This window comes from Colius striatus, chromosome 4, assembly GCF_028858725.1.
Source record: "Colius striatus isolate bColStr4 chromosome 4, bColStr4.1.hap1, whole genome shotgun sequence".
In the NCBI taxonomy this organism is placed as follows: Eukaryota; Metazoa; Chordata; class Aves; order Coliiformes; family Coliidae; genus Colius; species Colius striatus.
In genome coordinates this window covers 63,740,532-63,760,664 of record NC_084762.1, presented here as the reverse complement: position 1 = coordinate 63,760,664, position 20,133 = coordinate 63,740,532, and the positions used below count along the sequence as shown (strand labels likewise).

The window sequence follows — 20,133 nt, the reverse complement described above, 5'->3', positions numbered from 1 at the left end:
TGGAACAATTTTGATCTTCTTCTTCTAATATATGCCAGAAATCACAGTTGAGAAGAAAAGAAGGACTTTGAATTTGTTTGAAAGAGATTTTCTAGTTTGGCAAGAATTGATGAGGTGATTCACAATGCTTTGTGAAGTAGTTCTGTTTAAATGTAAAAATTCTTTAAATTACCTATTAGTGCTTTAAATACACTGGATAATATACCTCACGCTGTCATCCCAATTAATTTAGTTGTATCCACAGCTATCAGAATTTTCACTAACTAAAAATAAATATCTATCCCAGAAGCGAAAGTTTAGTGCATTGTTCACAACATGACAATAGCATTCAATTAAAAGAAGTGAAAATGCAAAGATATATGAAGAAAAAAGTCTGTCTTGTCATGAAAGCTATACGTTCATTGAGAACATAGCACAGCACAACCACTAGTCTTGAAGTTAATGAAGGTTTTATCTTTAGATACATACTATACATTATTTTAGCAACATTAATCTTGCTTCGTCCTTTGAAATCTAGTCCAGTATCTCTATTGCAGAGAACAGAAATTGAGTCATTAGGTAAAGAAAATATTGAAGAAAAATAAACAAATTATCCAGGGTATATTCAACTGGATGTATTTGGACAATATTTCTGATTAAAATCTTCTGACAGTGGGCCTGCCAAAAGGTTTCATCTTTTACAGTGCCAAGTACCTGGTGTGTTTTGACATTAAGTAAGAACAATGCATTTATTTCTCCTCATCGATTCATAATTAATCTAATTAAAAAACTTTAAGAAACATTTGAATACTATTTCACTAGTTTCTCAGCTACTCTCCGTTCTCTCTTCCTCTCAGTACTACTATTTTTTTTAATTAATCTCAACTCTGGACTTTAGATGTAGTATCTAAAATCTTTATTTTGACTTTACCACTACTAGTCCTTCATACTTTCTCCATTCCATGGAAGGTATTTTTACTAAGTCTTTGCATTTATCTTTTTCTTCATATTAAAATCCATTCTTTTTGCTTTCTCTGCTGCTTTTGATTCTGTAACACCATGTAATCTTTTTTTCTGATGCAATGGAGTCCACTGTCTTTTTCTGCTTTTCTCTGTATACTTTATCATCAGTTGCCACATGAAAAGCGGAGTGCTGCCAGCTCCTACCCAAATTCTGACTTGTATCACTCCTGCAATGGAACAATAAACTTTTTGCAGGCAGTCTTCCTAATCCTTCAGTGTCAGTCTTACAAAATTAATCATTAAAACAGATAAATGATTCAGGTTCAAATCCTTTTGGTAGTTAAGCATCTAATTACCATTCATTAGATCAGGCCCTATTTTTAATTTGGTACTTAATGACTTTTAAATTTTAAGGAATATTTTCAATCCTTATGTGACAAGGTCTATAAAAGATGCTGCAAAGTTGATTTCCACACTGTATGCAGCCTAGATACTACTCTGACTGACATAGTCTTCATTCATCATGTTATACTGTCTCTTCCTTACTTTTTCCTTAAGTGAAGTGTCTAGGAATTGGAGACCTCAATATCCTTGAGGTATGCATCTCAGTGGTTCTCATCCCTCACACTTGATTTATAAATCCCTATCCTCAGAGGGATATGAGAGTAAAAAAAAAAAAAAAAATCTAATCTAATCATCAGGAAAAGAGGAGAAAAATATCTTTGGGACACAGGACACATTTGGTCTATGTTTAAGTAGTCAAAAGCATGACTTTACTCTCAGGGCAATAGAAAGGGTTACATTTTTATTAGTCCCACTAAATGTTCTGAAGTTCAGTCCCAACGTACACCTGGAATTCTTGACAGTGCTGTTACTTATGTTACTGCCAGTATTAGTACTTACAGTAGAAAAATCCCACAAATTGCTATATGGAAACAACCCAAGCAAACAGGAATGGCTCCCAAGAGGCTGTTAGGATTTTGGGGACAAAGATGAAAGAATAGCTTGGTTTGCTAAGTCTGACAAAATTAAGGCTACCAAGAGCTCCCATTGTCCTCGTCAAAGTAAGTAAGAAGGATAGATACCATTGTGAGGAATAGCTTAAAACAGAAGACAATATTGACCAAGAGAAAATGGTCATCCCTAGATCATTAATAAATGCAGTTTGAAAACTACAGAAACGTTCCTAACTATGAAAGCCATAAGGTATTGGAGAAGGCTTTTAGCAGGAGCAGTATGAGAAAGAAACACAGCTGGCTTTAAGGTAGAATTTGTTCACCTGATGAAAGACACTGCATGACCAGTTGGGTTATCAAATGACTGGACTTAGACTGAAGAAATCACTTTTTAAAAAATGATTAATTTTGAAGTTTCCTCACAGAAAATGTCATAGTGATTTAAACTTTTGATTTTGAGGAAATCAGGTTTTCTGAGAACCATCATTCAGTATCCACAAAATTCCAACCATGTCCATCTTCATGGATCAGTTCACTGTATTATTTGGTTACCTGCTACAATGAGAATCTATGAAGATATTTCACAGTCCAAGCACTGTATGGCAGTCCTAGAAAATAACCACAACTACACCAGTAAGCCCACAAAGTCTATGAAGAGCATCCTTTCTCAGTTTTCTTCTCTTTAAAAGATAACCATGTAGTTCTGTAAAGCTTCAACTAGGGTTTAGACAATCTTTGGGTGTGCAATTGTTTTATGTTTACTGAGACAGAGATCGTGTAGGTGCTGTATGTACCTACTTTTTATTTACTGAGACTCCATATCCAAAAAGACAGATAAATAGAATTATGTAATGATGACAGCTTGTATAGGGAAAAATGTCTAATTTGCTTGATTCTTGAGTGGTTAGATGTCTATTCTTCATCTGCCTCCTTGAGTCACTAAACTATCCTGGTCACAAACAGAGATAGCACAGCTGAGTTACGATCCCTGGTGTGTTTCAGTAGATAGGTGAAAGATGAACTGCAGAATCAGAACTCCATCCTTGCCAAATGTAAATTTAGGAGATTTTACATAAATTTCTTTGTCTAAAAGTAAATTTAGACTAAATTCCACCTAAATTAGAATAGGTATTTTATTCTAAATATGTTGGCGCTGTCCAACATCCAGGTGATCAAAGTTAGAAAAGCTTGAAAATTGGCTTCTGAACCACAAATTGAAACCCTTGCTTGAAAACCAGTAAGGCTCATAAATTCTAAACCAAGATGAAATCGCACAGAACTTAAATCTGTGATACTACTCAGAGTATACGAACGACTTTCTCCAGATTGCACAATTATGCATTTTGTATATGTGGTAAGACAATTTGATTGATGCGTGCTAGTGCAAGGAAACATTGTTCTACATCAAAATGCAGGCCACGTAACTTCCAGCATTAGAGAACCGTGTGGTCTGACTTCCAGTCTAATGCAGATGGGGCCAAAGAGTCTTTGAGAATTAGTTCAAGTGAACTGAGCAATTTTGTGGCACTTTGCAAACAAAGTGCAGAAAATAAAGTATTATTTATATTTCAAAAAGAAAGTACATACAACTCTTATGCTGCCCCATGTTGCATTAGGTATTGATCACAGTCTGCTACTTTTTATATGGCAATTCTGATTTTTGAAACATTTATTAGTAAAGTGAATCTTCATAAGTAGACAGTATTCCTCTTCGATGATGTTTAGATTTCCCATTAAAAGCAATTAGTTCACTGAAAATAGGTAAACAAGTACCCTCCAGTGACTACCTAACAAAGTTGAAACTACTCTAAGATATTGCATTAGAAAAAAACCTTCTGGTACGGAAGATACATTTGTAGTCAGAAAGGAAAAATGGATGGGTTTGGATCAGATGTATTAAAAAAAAGAAAGCCTCAAGGAACACTTGATGAGTATGGATGCTCCTCCTACACTGAGCAATGCATATCTACCTCTTTTAAGTGACTTGTCTACACAGAACAAGCCATCAGATGACACAACTGGTGGCTTCACACGTCACAAGAACTCACTGATATAAACATCAGATAAGGAATCAAGTAGTCATATCTGTGCTCTTTATATATGTGTTGCTTCAGAGAGAAATCACCTGCAAACTTCTTGAATGGTAAGCGTAATATGGTTTTCCTGTACCTCAGATTCTGTCGCTCAAATTTTTGTTGGGCCTGTTTTTCTTTTGCTTTTAAGGCAGATTTCTGTGTTTAAAATATCAGGTAGTTTATTTGGAATTCATATGTAAATTTAAATTTGCCATAATTTCATCTAATTGAAGAACTGTATGATACATATCTTAGTGAATTTTAATAAAATCTACTTTTTCCAAGAAGGAAAATGCAAGTAATATACAAATAATATGACATCCTTTCATGTTCAGTATGACTTTACATTTCTTTTTATTGGCAAAACTTTTTCACAAGTTTTTTTTCTAGTTTTCCTTTGGCCACCAGCCATTGTTTATTTTCCCAAGTAGATTCATATGAAAAACCATTCTAAGTATTGTACCTACCCTACTGGTAAATATTAATTCTATTTCTAAGTAATGTTTGCAAAAATGAAATATGTAATTATATTGCTTAGACTGAAATAGACTGAGGGACTGGTCATAGTTTCATATCTTCTAAATATTAACTAGAAAATATATTTCAAACACCCATACCTATTCAACCTAATAAGCATACAGAACTTGATCTTAGTCAGCGAAACACAATTTCTGAGTGATTTTCACATGACTACCATCCTTCAGTTAGGACAGGAATGTTCAGAACTTGCGGAAATCAAGTCAAGAGTCTGCCTGTCTTAGAGACTAACTAAAATATGCAATATTCTACTCAAAGTAATTCCATTAAGATATTTTAGCCTTTTTCTTCTTTCCTGAATAATAATTTCAACTGACTCATTCAAAAAGAAACTATATATTTCCATATTTAAAAAAATCAAGTATGTAAGCATCATTATCAATTATACATATAACCATTTTTGTATGTTTTCATTTTAAAATAATAGATATATAGTTTATTTGCACTATAGAACATACATTTTTATAATTTCAGTTTTTAACAAGTCTCTTTTTTTCCTAACCCAATAGAAATATAGTACAATATACTAAAAGTTCTGATTCCTAATGTCACTGCAATTACATGGGCAATTCATTGTGAAGAAACAAAAGTGATATAAAAATCTTGCAAAATAAATGACTGATATTTGAAGGAAGGGAAAACCTGAGGTGTAAACTCACACAGATAACAGGAACAGCATTCTATTTTGAAAAATTGGTATTTTGTTGCAGTTATTCCAGTCCGTCATGATTCATAGAAAGCATATATCTAAGACTCCCAGTATTGACTGCTTCTCTGATATAGATTCAATTCTTTATGCTCATTTACTTTTACAAGACTCTGATTTTAATCACTACAGGTAGGATCCATGTCTCTTTCAGATATTTGAAATGATGGCAGTGCTTCCAGAAAATGTAGGTACATGAGAAAGTTAGAAGGTTACGTGAGTTTTCTTAGTTAAAAAACCAAAAAAAATAGTCAGCAGAATCTAGGGGGAAAAAAAAGTTTTGGCTGGATAATATGTACAAAAAGAAAATAATCTCATGGAAAGAGAAGAAAGAGGATTGAGCAGGCTTGAAATATAAACAGAGAAGCCGAGAGATAAGACAAATCAAGAGTAAAGATAACAGAAAGGATAGAAATACAGTCATAAAATAAGCTTTCAATGCCAACATGAAGACAGCTGGAAATAATGTGCACTAATATTTTATTACTGTTTCTTTTCTGTGCTTGAAGTTGCCATCCTTCATTTTCTATCCTTGCAAACTGGTGACAGAGGAAACACCCATGAGATTTTCCATCTATGGTGCCCCATAACACCTACGAGTTTGAAAAAATTTGAGCACTCTGGTTTCGTGGTGAGGCACTCTTCAAGAAAAATAGTATCAGTATGTCCACCCTGAAAATGATGAAACACATTTTTCTGCAACTTAACCTATTGTTATGATCCTATCATCATTATGTTTGGTTTATTCAGGTTTGCCGTCCCACCTCCCCTCCAAGTAAAGACTTTTTTATTTCATTCTGATCTCAAGCACTTTCTTGCACAAACTAATTTTGATACAATAGTTGCTTTCTATAAACATGAATAAGTATGAGTAGATTCACAATTATCTAGTAACTTGTAAAATATTTCCAAGAGTTCTAATTCCTTAATGCTGAAACTTCTTTTGGGAAGCATCTTGCTTTATGTCTAAAAAAGTGCATCAGATACCATACCCAATAGATAAACTCCAAGACAGTGAGCTTAAAATTTACTGTACTTTTTCATTAGGAAGTAATGAAAGTATAGAAACATTCAACAAAATGGTAAATAAAGCACTTAATGTAGTTGGAATAGGGAATTATTCCTACTTATTTTGTTTTTCTGTTATTGTAAACAATATGGTAAACTCAATTACATTCCTAAAGAGTGTTATGAATTACCAGGACACATTCTGACAGATTTTCCCTGATGTGGTCATTTTTAAGAGCTTCTACCTTTCTGAGATATAGTCTAGTCTCACTGTTGGTTATTGACATTGATAAACATTTCTATCTAACAAAAGTCATTGAAGGCTCTTTCAGTTTTTCAGAGAAGAGTAACAAGATTTTTCTATCCAGATTTTACTGGACAGAATGAACAAAAGAGAGAAGGGTTTCTAATTAGGCAGACTAATTAATGAAAAGTACTTTTATAAGTGAGAGTGCTGTTCCCTGACAGACACAGCAGCATATATATTGTGTATGTGTATATATATACATACTGTAGAGGAGAAATCTCTGGATGCATGTTAGGACAGCAATGGTCATGTAAAATACATAGCTGATGAGAAAAAAACAAGTGGAATTAAGAAATAACGCTTTCTGAATGTATTATCGCTGTGCAAGAAGGTCCCTAAATTACATTGCCAGTAGGATTTAGGCTTCTGAAATCTTGGAGTGTCTCACCTAAAACAAACTCTTGGCTAACCTTTACATGTAAAAATATCCTAAGACACTATGTCTTCAACCTGATCGAGTTGAAGATATCCGTGCTCATTGCAGGAAGGTTGGACTAGATGACCTTTGAAGGTCCCTTCCAACCCAAACTATCCTATGATTCTATGTGTTTCATTACTAAGCTTCTTCAGTGTTTTAAGGGTTGGTACAACTGGAGGTACATCTGCACAATATCCAGAACTGATATAAACCTGTCCATAATAAGCAGCACAATTCATTTATACCATGCCTCAGTCTGATTGAACTTTATGGACCAGAAAGTTTCTGAAGTCTGATAATCTAGCTTTTCCCAAATTTCATGGTTAAAGGAAGCCCAGGTCCTTGCTTTACAGACAGCTACTGGGCTGTACGTCATCAGAGGAGGAGAGGAGAGGAGAGGAGAGGAGAGGAGAGGAGAGGAGAGGAGAGGAGAGGAGAGGAGAGGAGAGGAGAGGAGAGGAGAGGAGAGGAGAGGAGAGAAGACATCACTACTGGAAAGCAAGCTACCATTTGGTGGCCATGATTGCTTTTACTAAGAAGTAGACAGAGTATGTTTTAATCTCTTTAGTCTCTGGGAGGTGTACGATGCCTGGTATGTAAGAGGCCCTCTACCAGTTTAAAGGATAGTTTACAAAAGATGGCTTAACTCCTGTCTTCACAGGAGAACTGCTATCTGAAATGGGTACCTAACTCACTCCTCATCTATACATACTCTACTCACCCTGAAGCATCCAACTTATATACATGAAAGCTTTTGTCTAGGAGCTAATTTGAAGCCAATAGTCACTGCAATTTATTGCTGGGCTATACTGGACACCTTGGAAGGTATCCTTGCCAAGAAAGTTCTCATGGGCTGTCAACTTTCTTACTTACTACCATTGACAATAAGCACAAGATCCATTTATGCCTACTTTCAAAGCATAGATGGTACTCTATGGGCCTCTTCTTCAGTTTCTTCTTGTCCAAAGCACTAAGAGTAGGACTCAAAATCTCTAAGATATTATTTCCTATCTGATTACCAGATAGGAAAAGAACCCCAAAACTACCTTGCATTGTAGTAGAATTAATTACTGTTTTTAAAATCTTTTTTAAAAATGAGACATGTAATAACCTGTTAATAGCTTAAATCCTTCTGTGGAGTGCAGCAGCTTGTTCCTTACTAGAGCAAAATCTCAAGAAAAAATGCAATAAAAAATCCATTAGACATAAGTGTAAAATACGAGTTAGATTCACCAGTTGGTTTATAAATACTGCATTTTTTTTTCTCCATGGTAAGTACAAGCATGTTTCTGAAAACTCATAGGAGACAATACATTCTTTCTTGCTTAGGCAGTAGCTTAGATGACTGTAATCAATAACTGAAGTACCATCACAAATCCACTTGGCTTACTGAATTAAGCTGAAAACACAACATCTTAAACATCATTTTACACATCATAACACTGTTGCCAAATAAATCATTTCCAAAGCAACAAACCATACAGTATGTCCTTTTCATTACTGTTACTTGCTTGAATTTATGGTTCCTAGCCCTGCAAAATTAACAAAATTGCAGTATTGTGTTACTGAGCCTGCAGGACTAGAACGGCACGTATTTACTGTATATACAATTTAATTATTAAACAATCACATTTTTAATGAAATGCTGCTCTCTCTATGATGATCTTTAGTGAATTTTGCTTGGGCTAATGGATCCACACTATTCTGCCATTAGCAAGACCATGCTTGAAATAAAATGATATAAATGTATTTTAATCCACTCTTGGGAAAAACAGCTGTAAACTGACTACTTACATGAATTAGTTCCTTATGTTGAATCATTATGCAGAAATAAAAGCTGTGGTCAGCCCACTTAAAATTCCATTTGATTCCTCCTGGGAATGGAAAACCTTTGTAATATTTCTCAGGCTCTGAGCATTCTTCTGAACATTTACTAGAAGACTGAAAACTAACAGTAATTTTAAAGGAAAGGGGCAGCAGTATCAGGGTCAAGAAAATAAGCACAACTACGGTTGTCTGAGGATCAAGACTGCTATTGTTTCACAGTATTACTCTGACTTAGAGGATTGTAAGAAAAAATGGATGACAGATTTACTAATGCTTACTGGTGTTTCAGTGACACCTCTATTTCCAGGTAACGATTCTTGCAAAAAATCACACTTATTTTCTGTATAAAATGCCTAGGCTGTTATTTCTTGGATTTCATTTCTCATAAAGAGAATTATGGGCAACAGAGAAGTCAAGGCCAGAACAGGGAATTCAAAGAGCCTTCACTATGTGAAGGTGAACAATCTCACTAACTGGAGCTGCTCCTAATGGAAGTACCAGGAAAAGCGTTTAGAGATATGGAAGGCTCCTCTAGTGGCTTAATGCCAAGGCACATAATTAGAATATTTGTGGACACTAATGTCTAGCTTTCTTGGATATAGCTTTCTTGCTATAGCTTAAAAGACACTGTTTCTTTAGGTCACAATTAATGATGACATAACAATTAAAGTGTACTTTAATGTACTGCTGTTGAACCAGTGAAATATCTGAAGGAATTGGAAAGTGTAGAGGTACTAATGATTCCAGTAATAAGTGGATGTGGGAAAGTTCTTCAACAAGATCTCGCTTCACAGTCTCGTAACGAAACTAAAGCATTACAGGACTTCCTGAATCTGATTAGGAGTTAAAAAATATGGAAGGGGAATGTACCTTGGCAAAGCAGGCAGGTTTCCTTAAGATACTTCAACATCAATGTTGGAATCAATGGTGCAAAAATATTCTGGTGATCTGGAAGGCACTATTGAATTTTTCGGAGTGACCAAAAATGCAGAAGATTGTGGACATTCCACAAGATTTGGTGATACAGAAATGAAAAGGCGAATGAAATTCAATGTTGATAAACGCTAGGTAGGCACACTGAGGAAACATAACCCTATCTATCTTCATCTGGGTGAGTACTGCATGACTTCAACTTACACTACTACCATTCAGAAAAGGGATTGTGGTGGAGAAGCAAAAAGTCTCAGGAAGTTTAGCTCTGTAGCATTCAAAATAAAGCAAATACTTTGCGAGCATTTGAAAGAGGAATGAGGAAAAACATGAACAAGTAATGAGTACTATTGTTTAAATATGTCTTGACTTCGGTATATAGGTCTTACCACTTCATTTCAGAAGGAATATGGAAAAGATGCAGAGTAGCAGGAAGAGCACATTCAGAGAAACAAAATGGCCTTCCTAAGAAGGAAAATTGTATGAACCAAAACCCATCAGAGAGCAAAGAGCTAGAAAAACTTTGTGAAATTATTAGAACACAGATTTAAAAAAAGGGGGAACAACTCACCATTTCTCAAAATAAAAACAATAAGGAGCACTAAGTGAAGCTAGTGGTAAAAGAAAGCATTTTTCATCAACACATAATGAAATTATGGCACTTAGTGCCACAGGATGTTGTGGCATGGACAGTATAAAAAAGATTCAGAAAGAGTGTGAGCAAAGTAATGGAGAATTGCCAGTTGACGGCTATTAAACTGGCTGTACAGGATGCGACACCCGATTTTATCAGTCCTTCAGCTGTTGATTGCCGTAAACCATGAACACAGAGGCAGAAAGTCCTACCGTATGCCTCCTATTGCATTGGCTTAGCATCTGTCCTGCCACTACCTGACCTTTGGTAGCTGCTCTTATCAACTTAAGTCAACTGTTAGTTCTCACAGTTACACGTTTCCCTTAAAAGCTTAACAAGAATGACTCAGTTAAGGCTGTTTTACTAATTAACCCTTTGAAGCACTTTGTGCTTCTTTATATACTCTTCCATAGCTTCCCGACACAGCTTCAAATTCGCTGTGAAAATGAATTCTACACGAAAATTTTACAACTACAAAGTAAACACTGAGAAGTCAATCGTAGAAAGCCCAACCGTTGGAAAGCTGCAAGGTCAGTGTTTGCCACCTGCGTCCCCACAGCACAACTGCCTATAGCAGCCAGCCTGGGCAGGGCAACTTATCCTCTCACAGTCTGAACCATAGGCACTACAGCGAGTTTAACTTCGCTGTTCCTTTCCCATTGCATTTATGTAATTGTTGCACATCGTGCTTTCTGCTATGCACATCTTTGATGTACTGCTGCGCACATCTCGAGAGGCCTCTGTCACTGTCAGATAATCAAGGAACGAAAACAAAAACCACTCCCGAAACCCAAGGGGGATCGCTCAGCCTTCTCCCGCACTAAGGGTGTCAGCGGCGCCTCCGGCCGCCGCAGCTCCGCGGACGCCTGCGGGACAGCCGCCGACTGCGGGACAGCACCCACTCGGCACCGGCTGAGGCGGCGGCCCCTGAGGGGACCGGTGGCCGGCGTCCCGGGGCCCGCCCGTCACCTGCCTTTCAGCGGGGGGAGCCGCTGGCGGAGTGCCCGCCCTGGCGAGGAGCGGCCTGCCCTCCCTAGGCAGCGACAGGAGCGCTCCCGCCCGCTTTCCCCGCCTCCCACCACTGCCGCCACCACCGCGGCGGGGTGGCCTGGAGCGGCCCCGGCCGCGGCCGTCACTCAGTCTCTCGCCTCGCAGGTCTCCGGAGCAGGCGGTGCAGGCGCTGCTCGGAGCCGGGCGGGCGGGCGTCATGAAGCGCTCTCTGCTGCGGCTCTGCCAGTCGCGGGAGAAGGCGGCCGTCTCCAGCTCCTACCAGGGCGTCGTCTGCGAGGCGGATGCCGCCTCCGTCGCCTCGCAGGATGTCTTCAAGGTGCGTGCGGCGCGGGTGGCGGTCCCGCGCGCTGGGTGGCGGGGATGAGCGTGAGGGGACGGCCCGGGGCAGCCGAGCTGCCAGAGGCAACTGAGGTCGGCGTGGGACGAGACCGTGCCCGAGACCCCATGGGGCTCTTGAGAGGGTGTCGGGACAAGCAGGGGTGAAGGTGGCGGGGGAGTTGGGTGAGAGTGAGCCTGGCTTCTGGAGGTCGCTGTTCAGATTGGCATTGGTTACATCCCAAAGATCCTTTCTTCCAGGAGGCCCTTTGCCTTTAGTTGGCAACAAAGCTGTGAAGGAAGAGCTGTGAGGGGTGGGAGTCAGTCTGGGAGCTGCTCTGGCCATGGGGCACGAAAGCAATGGAGACTCTGGTGTTGGGTGGCCAAGCCCAGACTGGGGCAAGTGGGAAAGCAGGAGGAGAGCTGGTGAAGGAGGATGTGGAGTTTGTGGTGGGTGACAGGTGGTTGCCACCGGGCTCACGTCCCCCTAGGTCTGGTTCACCAGAAAGAGTCCCCCTGTTAGAGAGAGGTCCAGGGGTTCTGATGGGAATGAGCAGACTCTCTAGCAGAAATGTCCCAAAAGGAAATTTTAGAAGCACTGAACTATTTTGAAGGGAAACAAGCAGCACAACCTAAAAATGCAAACTTTCTGCCGGGAAGGATATAACCTCTTCCCTTTTCCATAGAGAGTAGGACAAGAAGTGATGTATTTATACCACAGCTAGGGAGACCTAGAGCAAATGTTAGAAAAGCCCTTTTCAAGGGTAAGAATAGTAAAGCAAAGGAGGAGGTTGCTTACAGTACGGATGACTTGGGTGACTGGAGATTTTTAAGAGCATGCTAAACAAACTTGACAAAGTATGTGGATGAGGTTAAAGACTTCTTGAGATAGTTTCCAGACTTGTTTTTTGTGTGCTAGCTGTAGTCCTGAGCAACACTTCTGCATAACATGACTTGTCACTCTGGTGGGTGATCTGCCAATACAGAGCTGTGCAGAAGTCCAAAGGGGCTGCTGTTGTTTAAAATAGTTTTCTTTCCAATTTTAAAGCAACCAAAGTACTGACAAGACCTAACTGATACATTCCTTTTCTGTTCTGTTAACGAAACACTGCAGTATTGATGTACATAGTCATGCCTTGTTTTGGCCACTTTTGGTCTTACATTGACAAAAAGTCCAATGTAAAAAATAGCAAAATGTGGTCTAAAACAACAGAAAGATTTGAATGTCATTGCAATTAAAATTAAGTTAGAAGATTAGAAGGGATAGCAGATACTAAGCTCTATAATAAAGTTTTTTTAAATTGCTTCTTTGGTATGTATAAAATGTGTAAATATTTATGTATGTAATTGACATCTTTTATGACAGTTTAGTCACCTTAAATACCCTTTCCACAATGATATTAACTGTTTTCTGTCATCTTTTTCTAATTGGTCTTTTGAAGCAGATGCTACCCATGTATTTGGCCTCAGTCCTCTAAATCTTTAAACACATTTGTAACATTATTCGCATGAGTAACCTCACTGAGGTCAGTGCGGCTATTAAGCAGAAGGAAGTTAAACACGTGCTTAAGTGTATGAATGGGTTGGTCCATAATGTATTTTTGCTTAATGACATCAAAAACTATTGAGTCTTTGTGACTTGGAGGATCCTGTAAGCTTGAAGTTTTCCTTCTGTTTTGCAGCTGAGGAGGGAACAGTGATTTTAGGGGATATTTTGTTTTCTTTTTACCCTTTGCTTGCTTACACATCTTTGGAAAGGTTTGAATTACTTTTGACACATATTTTTATCTTTTTATTTTTTTTTTTACCTCCCAATTTTATTGAATTGTGTTAATTTTTATTCCTTTGTAATTTTTTAATAACTTGTTTTTAAATTCCTACCCATTCTACTGCAATATTTGTTTTTCCTCTGACATTTCTTTGTATATATACAGGTCCATATACAAGTACAGGTTTTGAAACACTCATACAAACATATTTGGTGAACATCTGAGGTAGGAATCAGCAGTTTCCACAGTGAGCTTTGGTTGAAAAGCACAGTACCAGGGAGGTATCAAGGTGTCAGTGGGCAGAACTGTTGGAGAAGGTTTTATTGTATTTCACTGTGAAGATGCTGGGTTGTTTCAGAATGAGATAGTACATGCACATGAGATGCTCTTAGGATACTGCTGAAGTCAAAGAATTTATTGATTACTCTGACATAAAGAACATCACAGAAACCCAACGGCTGAACTTGAAAGCCCAGGACATAATATCAGTGTCTGTAGAAAAATCTGGAAAAGGAATTTATCAGGATTATTAATTTTTCCTATCTGTTAAATTAATTTGACATGACCACAGCTGGAGAGATTATAAAACAGTAAGTGATGGATTTCCTTGTTTGAGATTTTCCACGGTGGAAGGAGGATCTTGAGCACACTATAGAAGACAAAATAATGGATTCAAGAAAACTTCTTTTTGTGTTAGTTTTGCATTATTTCTTATCTGAGTCTGATTTTGCAATCAGTTAAATCAATCTGAGTGTCATTATTAAAGTCTGTTAATCAGAATTTGTGTACTTCTGTATGACACTAGTTGGGAGAGGATTATTGAGTGGCAACATGCCTAAAGTAACACATTATAGTGTTATAAACGTCTTGCCTGTTAGGAGAATGAGGATATTTTTGTCCAAAATAGGTGATTTCAGATGGAAGTGCCTGTAGGCTACGGAGCTTCATTAAGAAGAATCGTTCTGGGCTTACCAAAGTGGATGAATTAAATGCCACCCCACTACATCATGCTGCAGAAGGAGGTCAAATAGAATTAATGCAGCTGATCATAGATGATTCATCCTGTGAAGGTAAGATGCATTTTTATGAACTTTTTTTTGTATTTTATTTTATTTAACAGACTAGAAAAGCTCAATAATCAAAGTGTTTGCTACCCAACTGAAAACTGGTATGTGTTACTGACATTTATAGGTTTACATGTAGCTCAAACTGTCTGCCACAATTTGCAGTGACTCAAGTGTCATTTGGGTTGCCCTTGTTACATTAGGACTGCTTACTCTCTAATGCTGTCAAGTGGTGTAACTTATCTTGTTTGGGACTCAGATTTACAGTCCTCACATACGAAAATGAAAACTGCAGTGAAACGCAGTAGGCCTACCTTTTTACTTGTCTTCTGTTACGTTTATAGTACCAGAAATGTAAGAGAATTAATTTGGTTTCTTGTACTTGTCATTCAAGTTGTCATCACAACTTGTTTACTTAATAGTGGCCACCTAAAGAAGTTTAGGAAAGAGGCAGTAAGTAGGAAAGCATGGGGCCTTGAGTGAAGGAGAACCACTCTGTGTAAAAGGTGATGTTTAGTATTTATTAGCAAACACTGTAAATGACATAGGACTCCACTGTGGACTACTGATACTGTGAGTTACTGCGTAAACGTAAAATGGCCTTGAAAAGCTCAATTTTTCCCCTAATGATGGTCAATCTAATTGTAGATTATTCTGGCTGAAATATATTCTTTTTCATTTCTGTATCATTTTTGTCGTAATTTTTTTTTTTATTGGAGTCTGCAGTTTTGAAGCTCAAAATAGATGTGTAGAACATATCAGTTTTGTAACTGGCATGTATTATTTCAGTGTTCTCACATGGATCAGGATAGGTATGATCTTTAATCTTTCAGTTTGCAAGCACTTATTTATTAGCTCTGTTTTAGTTATGCACACTCACTAGTTTTGTGCAGCTTTTAAGATAAGGTAGGTTGGGAGTAGAAAAAAGATATGTGATAATGGTCAGGGAATAGGTGTTTCACTCCTCCTAGCTCTCTAACCACTATCATGTATTTAGCACAATATGTAACCAATTTAAGACAATGCACAGTGTGCCATGCAATCTTTCTCGTTTTCTCCTCAAAGAATTGCAGTAGCACAGATCCAAATCTCCGTTGAAGACAGCTGTTATTTTTTCCAATATGATCACAGTATTTGACAGTTTTGCTTTACTTTTGGTTCTTGCTTTGTTTTCTCTCCTGTGACCTAGTATTAAACGTGATGGATTCTTCAGGAAATACCCCACTACACTGGGCCACAAAGAAGAACCAAGTTGAAAGTGTTAGTTTGCTTCTCAGCAGAGGAGCCAATCCGAACATTTTGAACTCCAACATGATGGCACCTTTGCATATGGCTGTGCAGTCCCTGCATAATGAAATTGTTAGGGTAAGTCTAAAGTCCACATAAATATACCTGATAAGTAGCTCGACAGCTTTATGCATGCTGTTTTTTCTTGTATGCTTTGTTTAGTGAGCAAGATGTGTAACATGATACAGAAAAGTTTGTGTCTTTTTAGCAAAGGAAGTCAAAGGTACCTGACTGATTTGTATAAATAGTGGTATTTGTGCTGTGACAGTAGTCATTAGATTTCATGGAGAATTCATTTAAATTTTCCGAACACAGGGAATCTTTTTTAAAAGGTGCGGTTTTTTTAACACTAAAATGTGAGGTAGACGTATTATTTCAAATGCTTATATATTGATATTTTTTTTGTAGAGTTGTACAGGAAGTCATAGAAGTATCAACATTTTCTTGGAACTAGGGTTGAGGGTTTTTTTTTTTATGAAAAGCTGATTAAAATTAGTTAGAAAACACGGTTCTTAAAACCAACAATTTAATAATCATCTGAACAATACCAGAACTACAGTGCCAACTAAAAATCACAGCAATATATTGTGAAGAAATTAGTAAGGTATTTGTTTTGAACTATGTAAAACAGCAACAGCAGTGAGATTTTAAGTAATTTTTTTCATCATTTGGCCAAGTACAACAAGGTACTCTGCAGCTATCTGCAGTCTTTAGTCTAGGTACCTAGCTACTGTACACAATTTCACTTATCTTTGTCTGTTCTCACCTGCATTTTTCACCTGCATGTTTTTCCATTCTCCTACATTTTGTCCCTGCTCTGCCTATGCTTTGTGGAATATTGGTATGCAAAAAGAACAAGTCATGAGAATGCTATGGGTGATAAGCAAGGAAAATAATGTTATTGTGTTTAGCTCACAGTTGACTGAATGTTTTCTTAAATATTTAGATCTTGGTCCAGCATAGCAGTACAGATATTAATTTGGAAGGTGAAGCAGGGAACACACCAATAATTGTAGCATGTTACAAGGATAATCCTGAAGCACTGACACTCCTGGTAGGTATAATTAGTCATCATCTTTTGATGTGATTCTGTTTACCTTAATGCAGTGTTGTTCTGTTCCTGTGTTCTGTCTTTGTTCAATGAAGGAAAGTTAATTATTGACCTAGTATTCAAGTTACTTTGCATAGATTACAAAGAAATTTAATCTTTTAAGATTAAATATATCTGGGTGGCAAAATTAAGACTTAAACTGATTTTGAAGGTCGTGAGAACACAAAATATAGCACGTGTATGTGTAGGTGTATAAGATGCAAAAGATGTTTGTATATGAACTACATATAAAGAAATGGAGACAGCTACATATAAAGAAATGGAGACAGCTACCCTGGAGTCTATGTCTGTAGTACTATGATTCTTAGGATTGTCTGTATGTTATTAAGCTATATTCAGGCATTATTTTTCAGATTGAAAATGGAGGGAAAATATGTAAACCAAACAAAACAGGATGCATGCCTATCCATGCAGCTGCATTTTCAGGTGCAAAAACATGTATGGAAATTCTTCTAAAAAAAGGTAAATATGTTGTTCCTAAGCAGTTAGTAGGATTTATTACTTATAGCAATGTTATCAATTGACTTCTTTAATTCTGAAAGAACTGTAAAAACAAGAAAATATAACTGTGATTGAACTTAACAAGAAGTTAATGCAGTTATTTCTATGGGCAATTCATGCCCTTGAGTTTTGTAGGATTGCAGCAGCAGCTTAGCTGCTTACCTAAATGTGTATCCATCCGTTGTTTAATGGTAGATGTAAAAGGTTAATATTTCAAGGGTGGAGAATATTATTCCACAGTTAATATACTTGTTTTAAAAGCCTTTATATCCTCTGATACCTCATTCTTGCTTAAGAAAATCCATTTATTTTCTTCTCTCAGGTGAAGAATTAGGTCACTCTGCTAAAACCCACATCAATTTTACCAATAACGGAAAGTGCAGTCCACTCCATTTAGCAGTTCAAAGTGGGGACCTTGAAATGATTAAAATGTGCATTGAATTTGGAGCTCAAATTGATCTAAAACAGGTAAAACTTGGGAGTGCAGCAAAACATCTTCTGATATAATCTAGAGTTCTCTACATCTCTGAGAGGTACATGAAAAACACAAGCAGATGAGCATTGCTTACTGTCTCTTCCTGTGCAAAAGCTACAGAGGAGCAAATGAAAACAAGCCTCTAGCTCCAATCAGTCAAAATGTCAGATTTCTTTACAGAAGTTACATAGGATGTTGTGGGTATAAAAAGTTTTTATGGATTTTTACGACATCCCTTCTGGCTCAGGAAGCCTTTGGATCATAAACAGATGAAGTCCAGGATAGCTCTCTGAAGAATGGCATGGCCTTCTTCAGAAGCTCTTTACTGTTCCACCACTATCATACCTTCACAGAAATGGGATCTTCGGTCTGAGCTATTCTCATTATTCTTATTTGTCCTCAGCCGTACCTGGGCTTTTACAGTGTCTTATTTGTAAGCAAACACAAAGTTGTGGGACTACGGCTGCTATTGTGATTCTGTAGATACAAAAGCCTGTGCCTGGCTTCATGATGAATAAACATTTCCGAAAATAGCTATTGTTAATCACATTGTTTGCAAGGCTGAAATCAACTCATGAAAGCAAAGATAAATATAGTTTAGCCTTCTTTTATTGGTTTGATTTCTTTGAACACAGAGCTTTTGAGTAAGGTGATTTATGTTGCTCGTTTTGTAATGAGTAAGACTGTTTTGAGAATGCATATGGCATTGTAGAAAAGCTCATTCCACTGCAGTCACAGAAATGTTCCTGTCCTATAAAGGAGAAAGTCAGAACCCTCAGGCACTTACCAAAACTGGTGTGTCCCATCTAGATAGAAAAAAATCTGTTTTGGCACTATCATTCTATTTATTTATTTATTTATTTATTTATTGCTTCATAATTTTGTGACTCTCAAGCTTATAATAGCTTAATAACATTTTAGTCCAAGTTATTTTTAACCTACAGAAAATTTTATTTAAGCATGACTTCTAAGAAGGATTCCATTTAAGGAATTTAAAAACATTTTAAATAATGCATTTTCTGTATTATATAGGCACATTTGTTTGCTTTTTCACTTGCACTGGATTGCTTACGGTTTTCTGTAGTTTTCTTTTGCTTTCTTGTATTAAAGGGTGCTCTGTTTATTAATTCAACTACAAAAGATTGTTAAGAGTGTAATTATCTAATGTCTTAGGGACTTGGCATAGAATAATAAGAAGCTTTTAGTAATCCTTTAAAACTATTCCTTTATCCTTTTGTGGTCTCTAAGATCTCTTCAAAGTTTCACTACATTAGTTAAAGACTAAAGTTTCATTAACTTGCATAGAAATTTAGACATTTAGGAATTATGAATCCTGTGCTAGAATATGTTGGGGGTTAGTTTGTTGGGATTTAAATATTTGAATGTTATTTTATTTTTCCATTTACAGAATGAAAAATGCACAGCACTTCATTTTGCTGCCACTCAAGGAGCAACTGAGATTGTAAAGTTAATGATGTCATCCTATGCGGGTGAGGAATCCATTATTGATGCTGCAGACGGGAATAAGGAAACATTACTTCACAGGTAGGAGGCTACTTTGCGAGACTTCAATATAAATTGTGAGCCATGGTATTGTTAGTTTTTCTCAGCATCCAGTTATATTTTATATGGTAAACTTTATAACACCCTTCCACAAGTGTTAGAAGTTCTCCATGGGATGGGGGTTGATTTTAGTGCAGTACAAAACAGTGATTTGGTGAGAGTCTTAAAGTTTTTGGTGCCAATATCAAAATCAAAGCAGCTCAAATTACCATGGAACCATATCAAAGAATGGTCACTAACAGTTTGTATTGAAAATGTAACCCAGTAAGATAGTAAGTGAGGAAGTTTATGGAATTTGTAACAGCTTCTGAGATTGAGGTTTATAATACTATGGGAAATGTTTTATTTGAGATACAATACAACCTTGGAACTACTATTCTGTGTTGCTTATTGTGTCAAAATATTTAACAGAAGTATGACTTCTTAAAAACATTTAGATTATGTGAACTAACTGTGTTATACTTCCTGCTGTGACCATTTTTTCCAATAATATATAATTCAATATTTCAATATTCAATATTTTACTGTAGAATAAAACCTTGGAATTTTTCATGTGTGTAAACAGCTTTAAAAATGTTTTAAAATTAATGTCATCCTGATTTATATTATCTTTTTTAAAGCAGACTTACCTGCCACAGTGAGAATAAATGTTTAGCCATTGCCATTTTAACTCTCCTCTAGCATTATTACACAAATT

At 37.0% G+C, this 20,133-nt stretch overlaps 1 protein-coding gene across 2 annotated transcripts in view; it reads left to right on the top strand.

Annotated features, from left to right (window-relative positions):
* The window catches only part of TRPA1 (transient receptor potential cation channel subfamily A member 1), a 60,471-nt gene that overhangs the window by 13,445 nt on the left and 26,893 nt on the right, over nt 1-20,133 (top strand). The window contains exons 1-7 of one of the 2 annotated variants that reach the window (XM_061995540.1): nt 11,422-11,667; nt 14,343-14,505; nt 15,689-15,864; nt 16,733-16,840; nt 17,251-17,359; nt 17,721-17,866; nt 19,282-19,418. In XM_061995540.1, the coding sequence (XP_061851524.1) occupies nt 11,548-11,667; nt 14,343-14,505; nt 15,689-15,864; nt 16,733-16,840; nt 17,251-17,359; nt 17,721-17,866; nt 19,282-19,418 (959 nt within the window). In that variant the 5' untranslated portion in view covers nt 11,422-11,547. Of the gene's footprint in view, nt 1-11,421; nt 11,668-14,342; nt 14,506-15,688; nt 15,865-16,732; nt 16,841-17,250; nt 17,360-17,720; nt 17,867-19,281; nt 19,419-20,133 lie in introns of those variants that run through there. The other variant, XM_061995539.1, reaches the window with a different exon arrangement.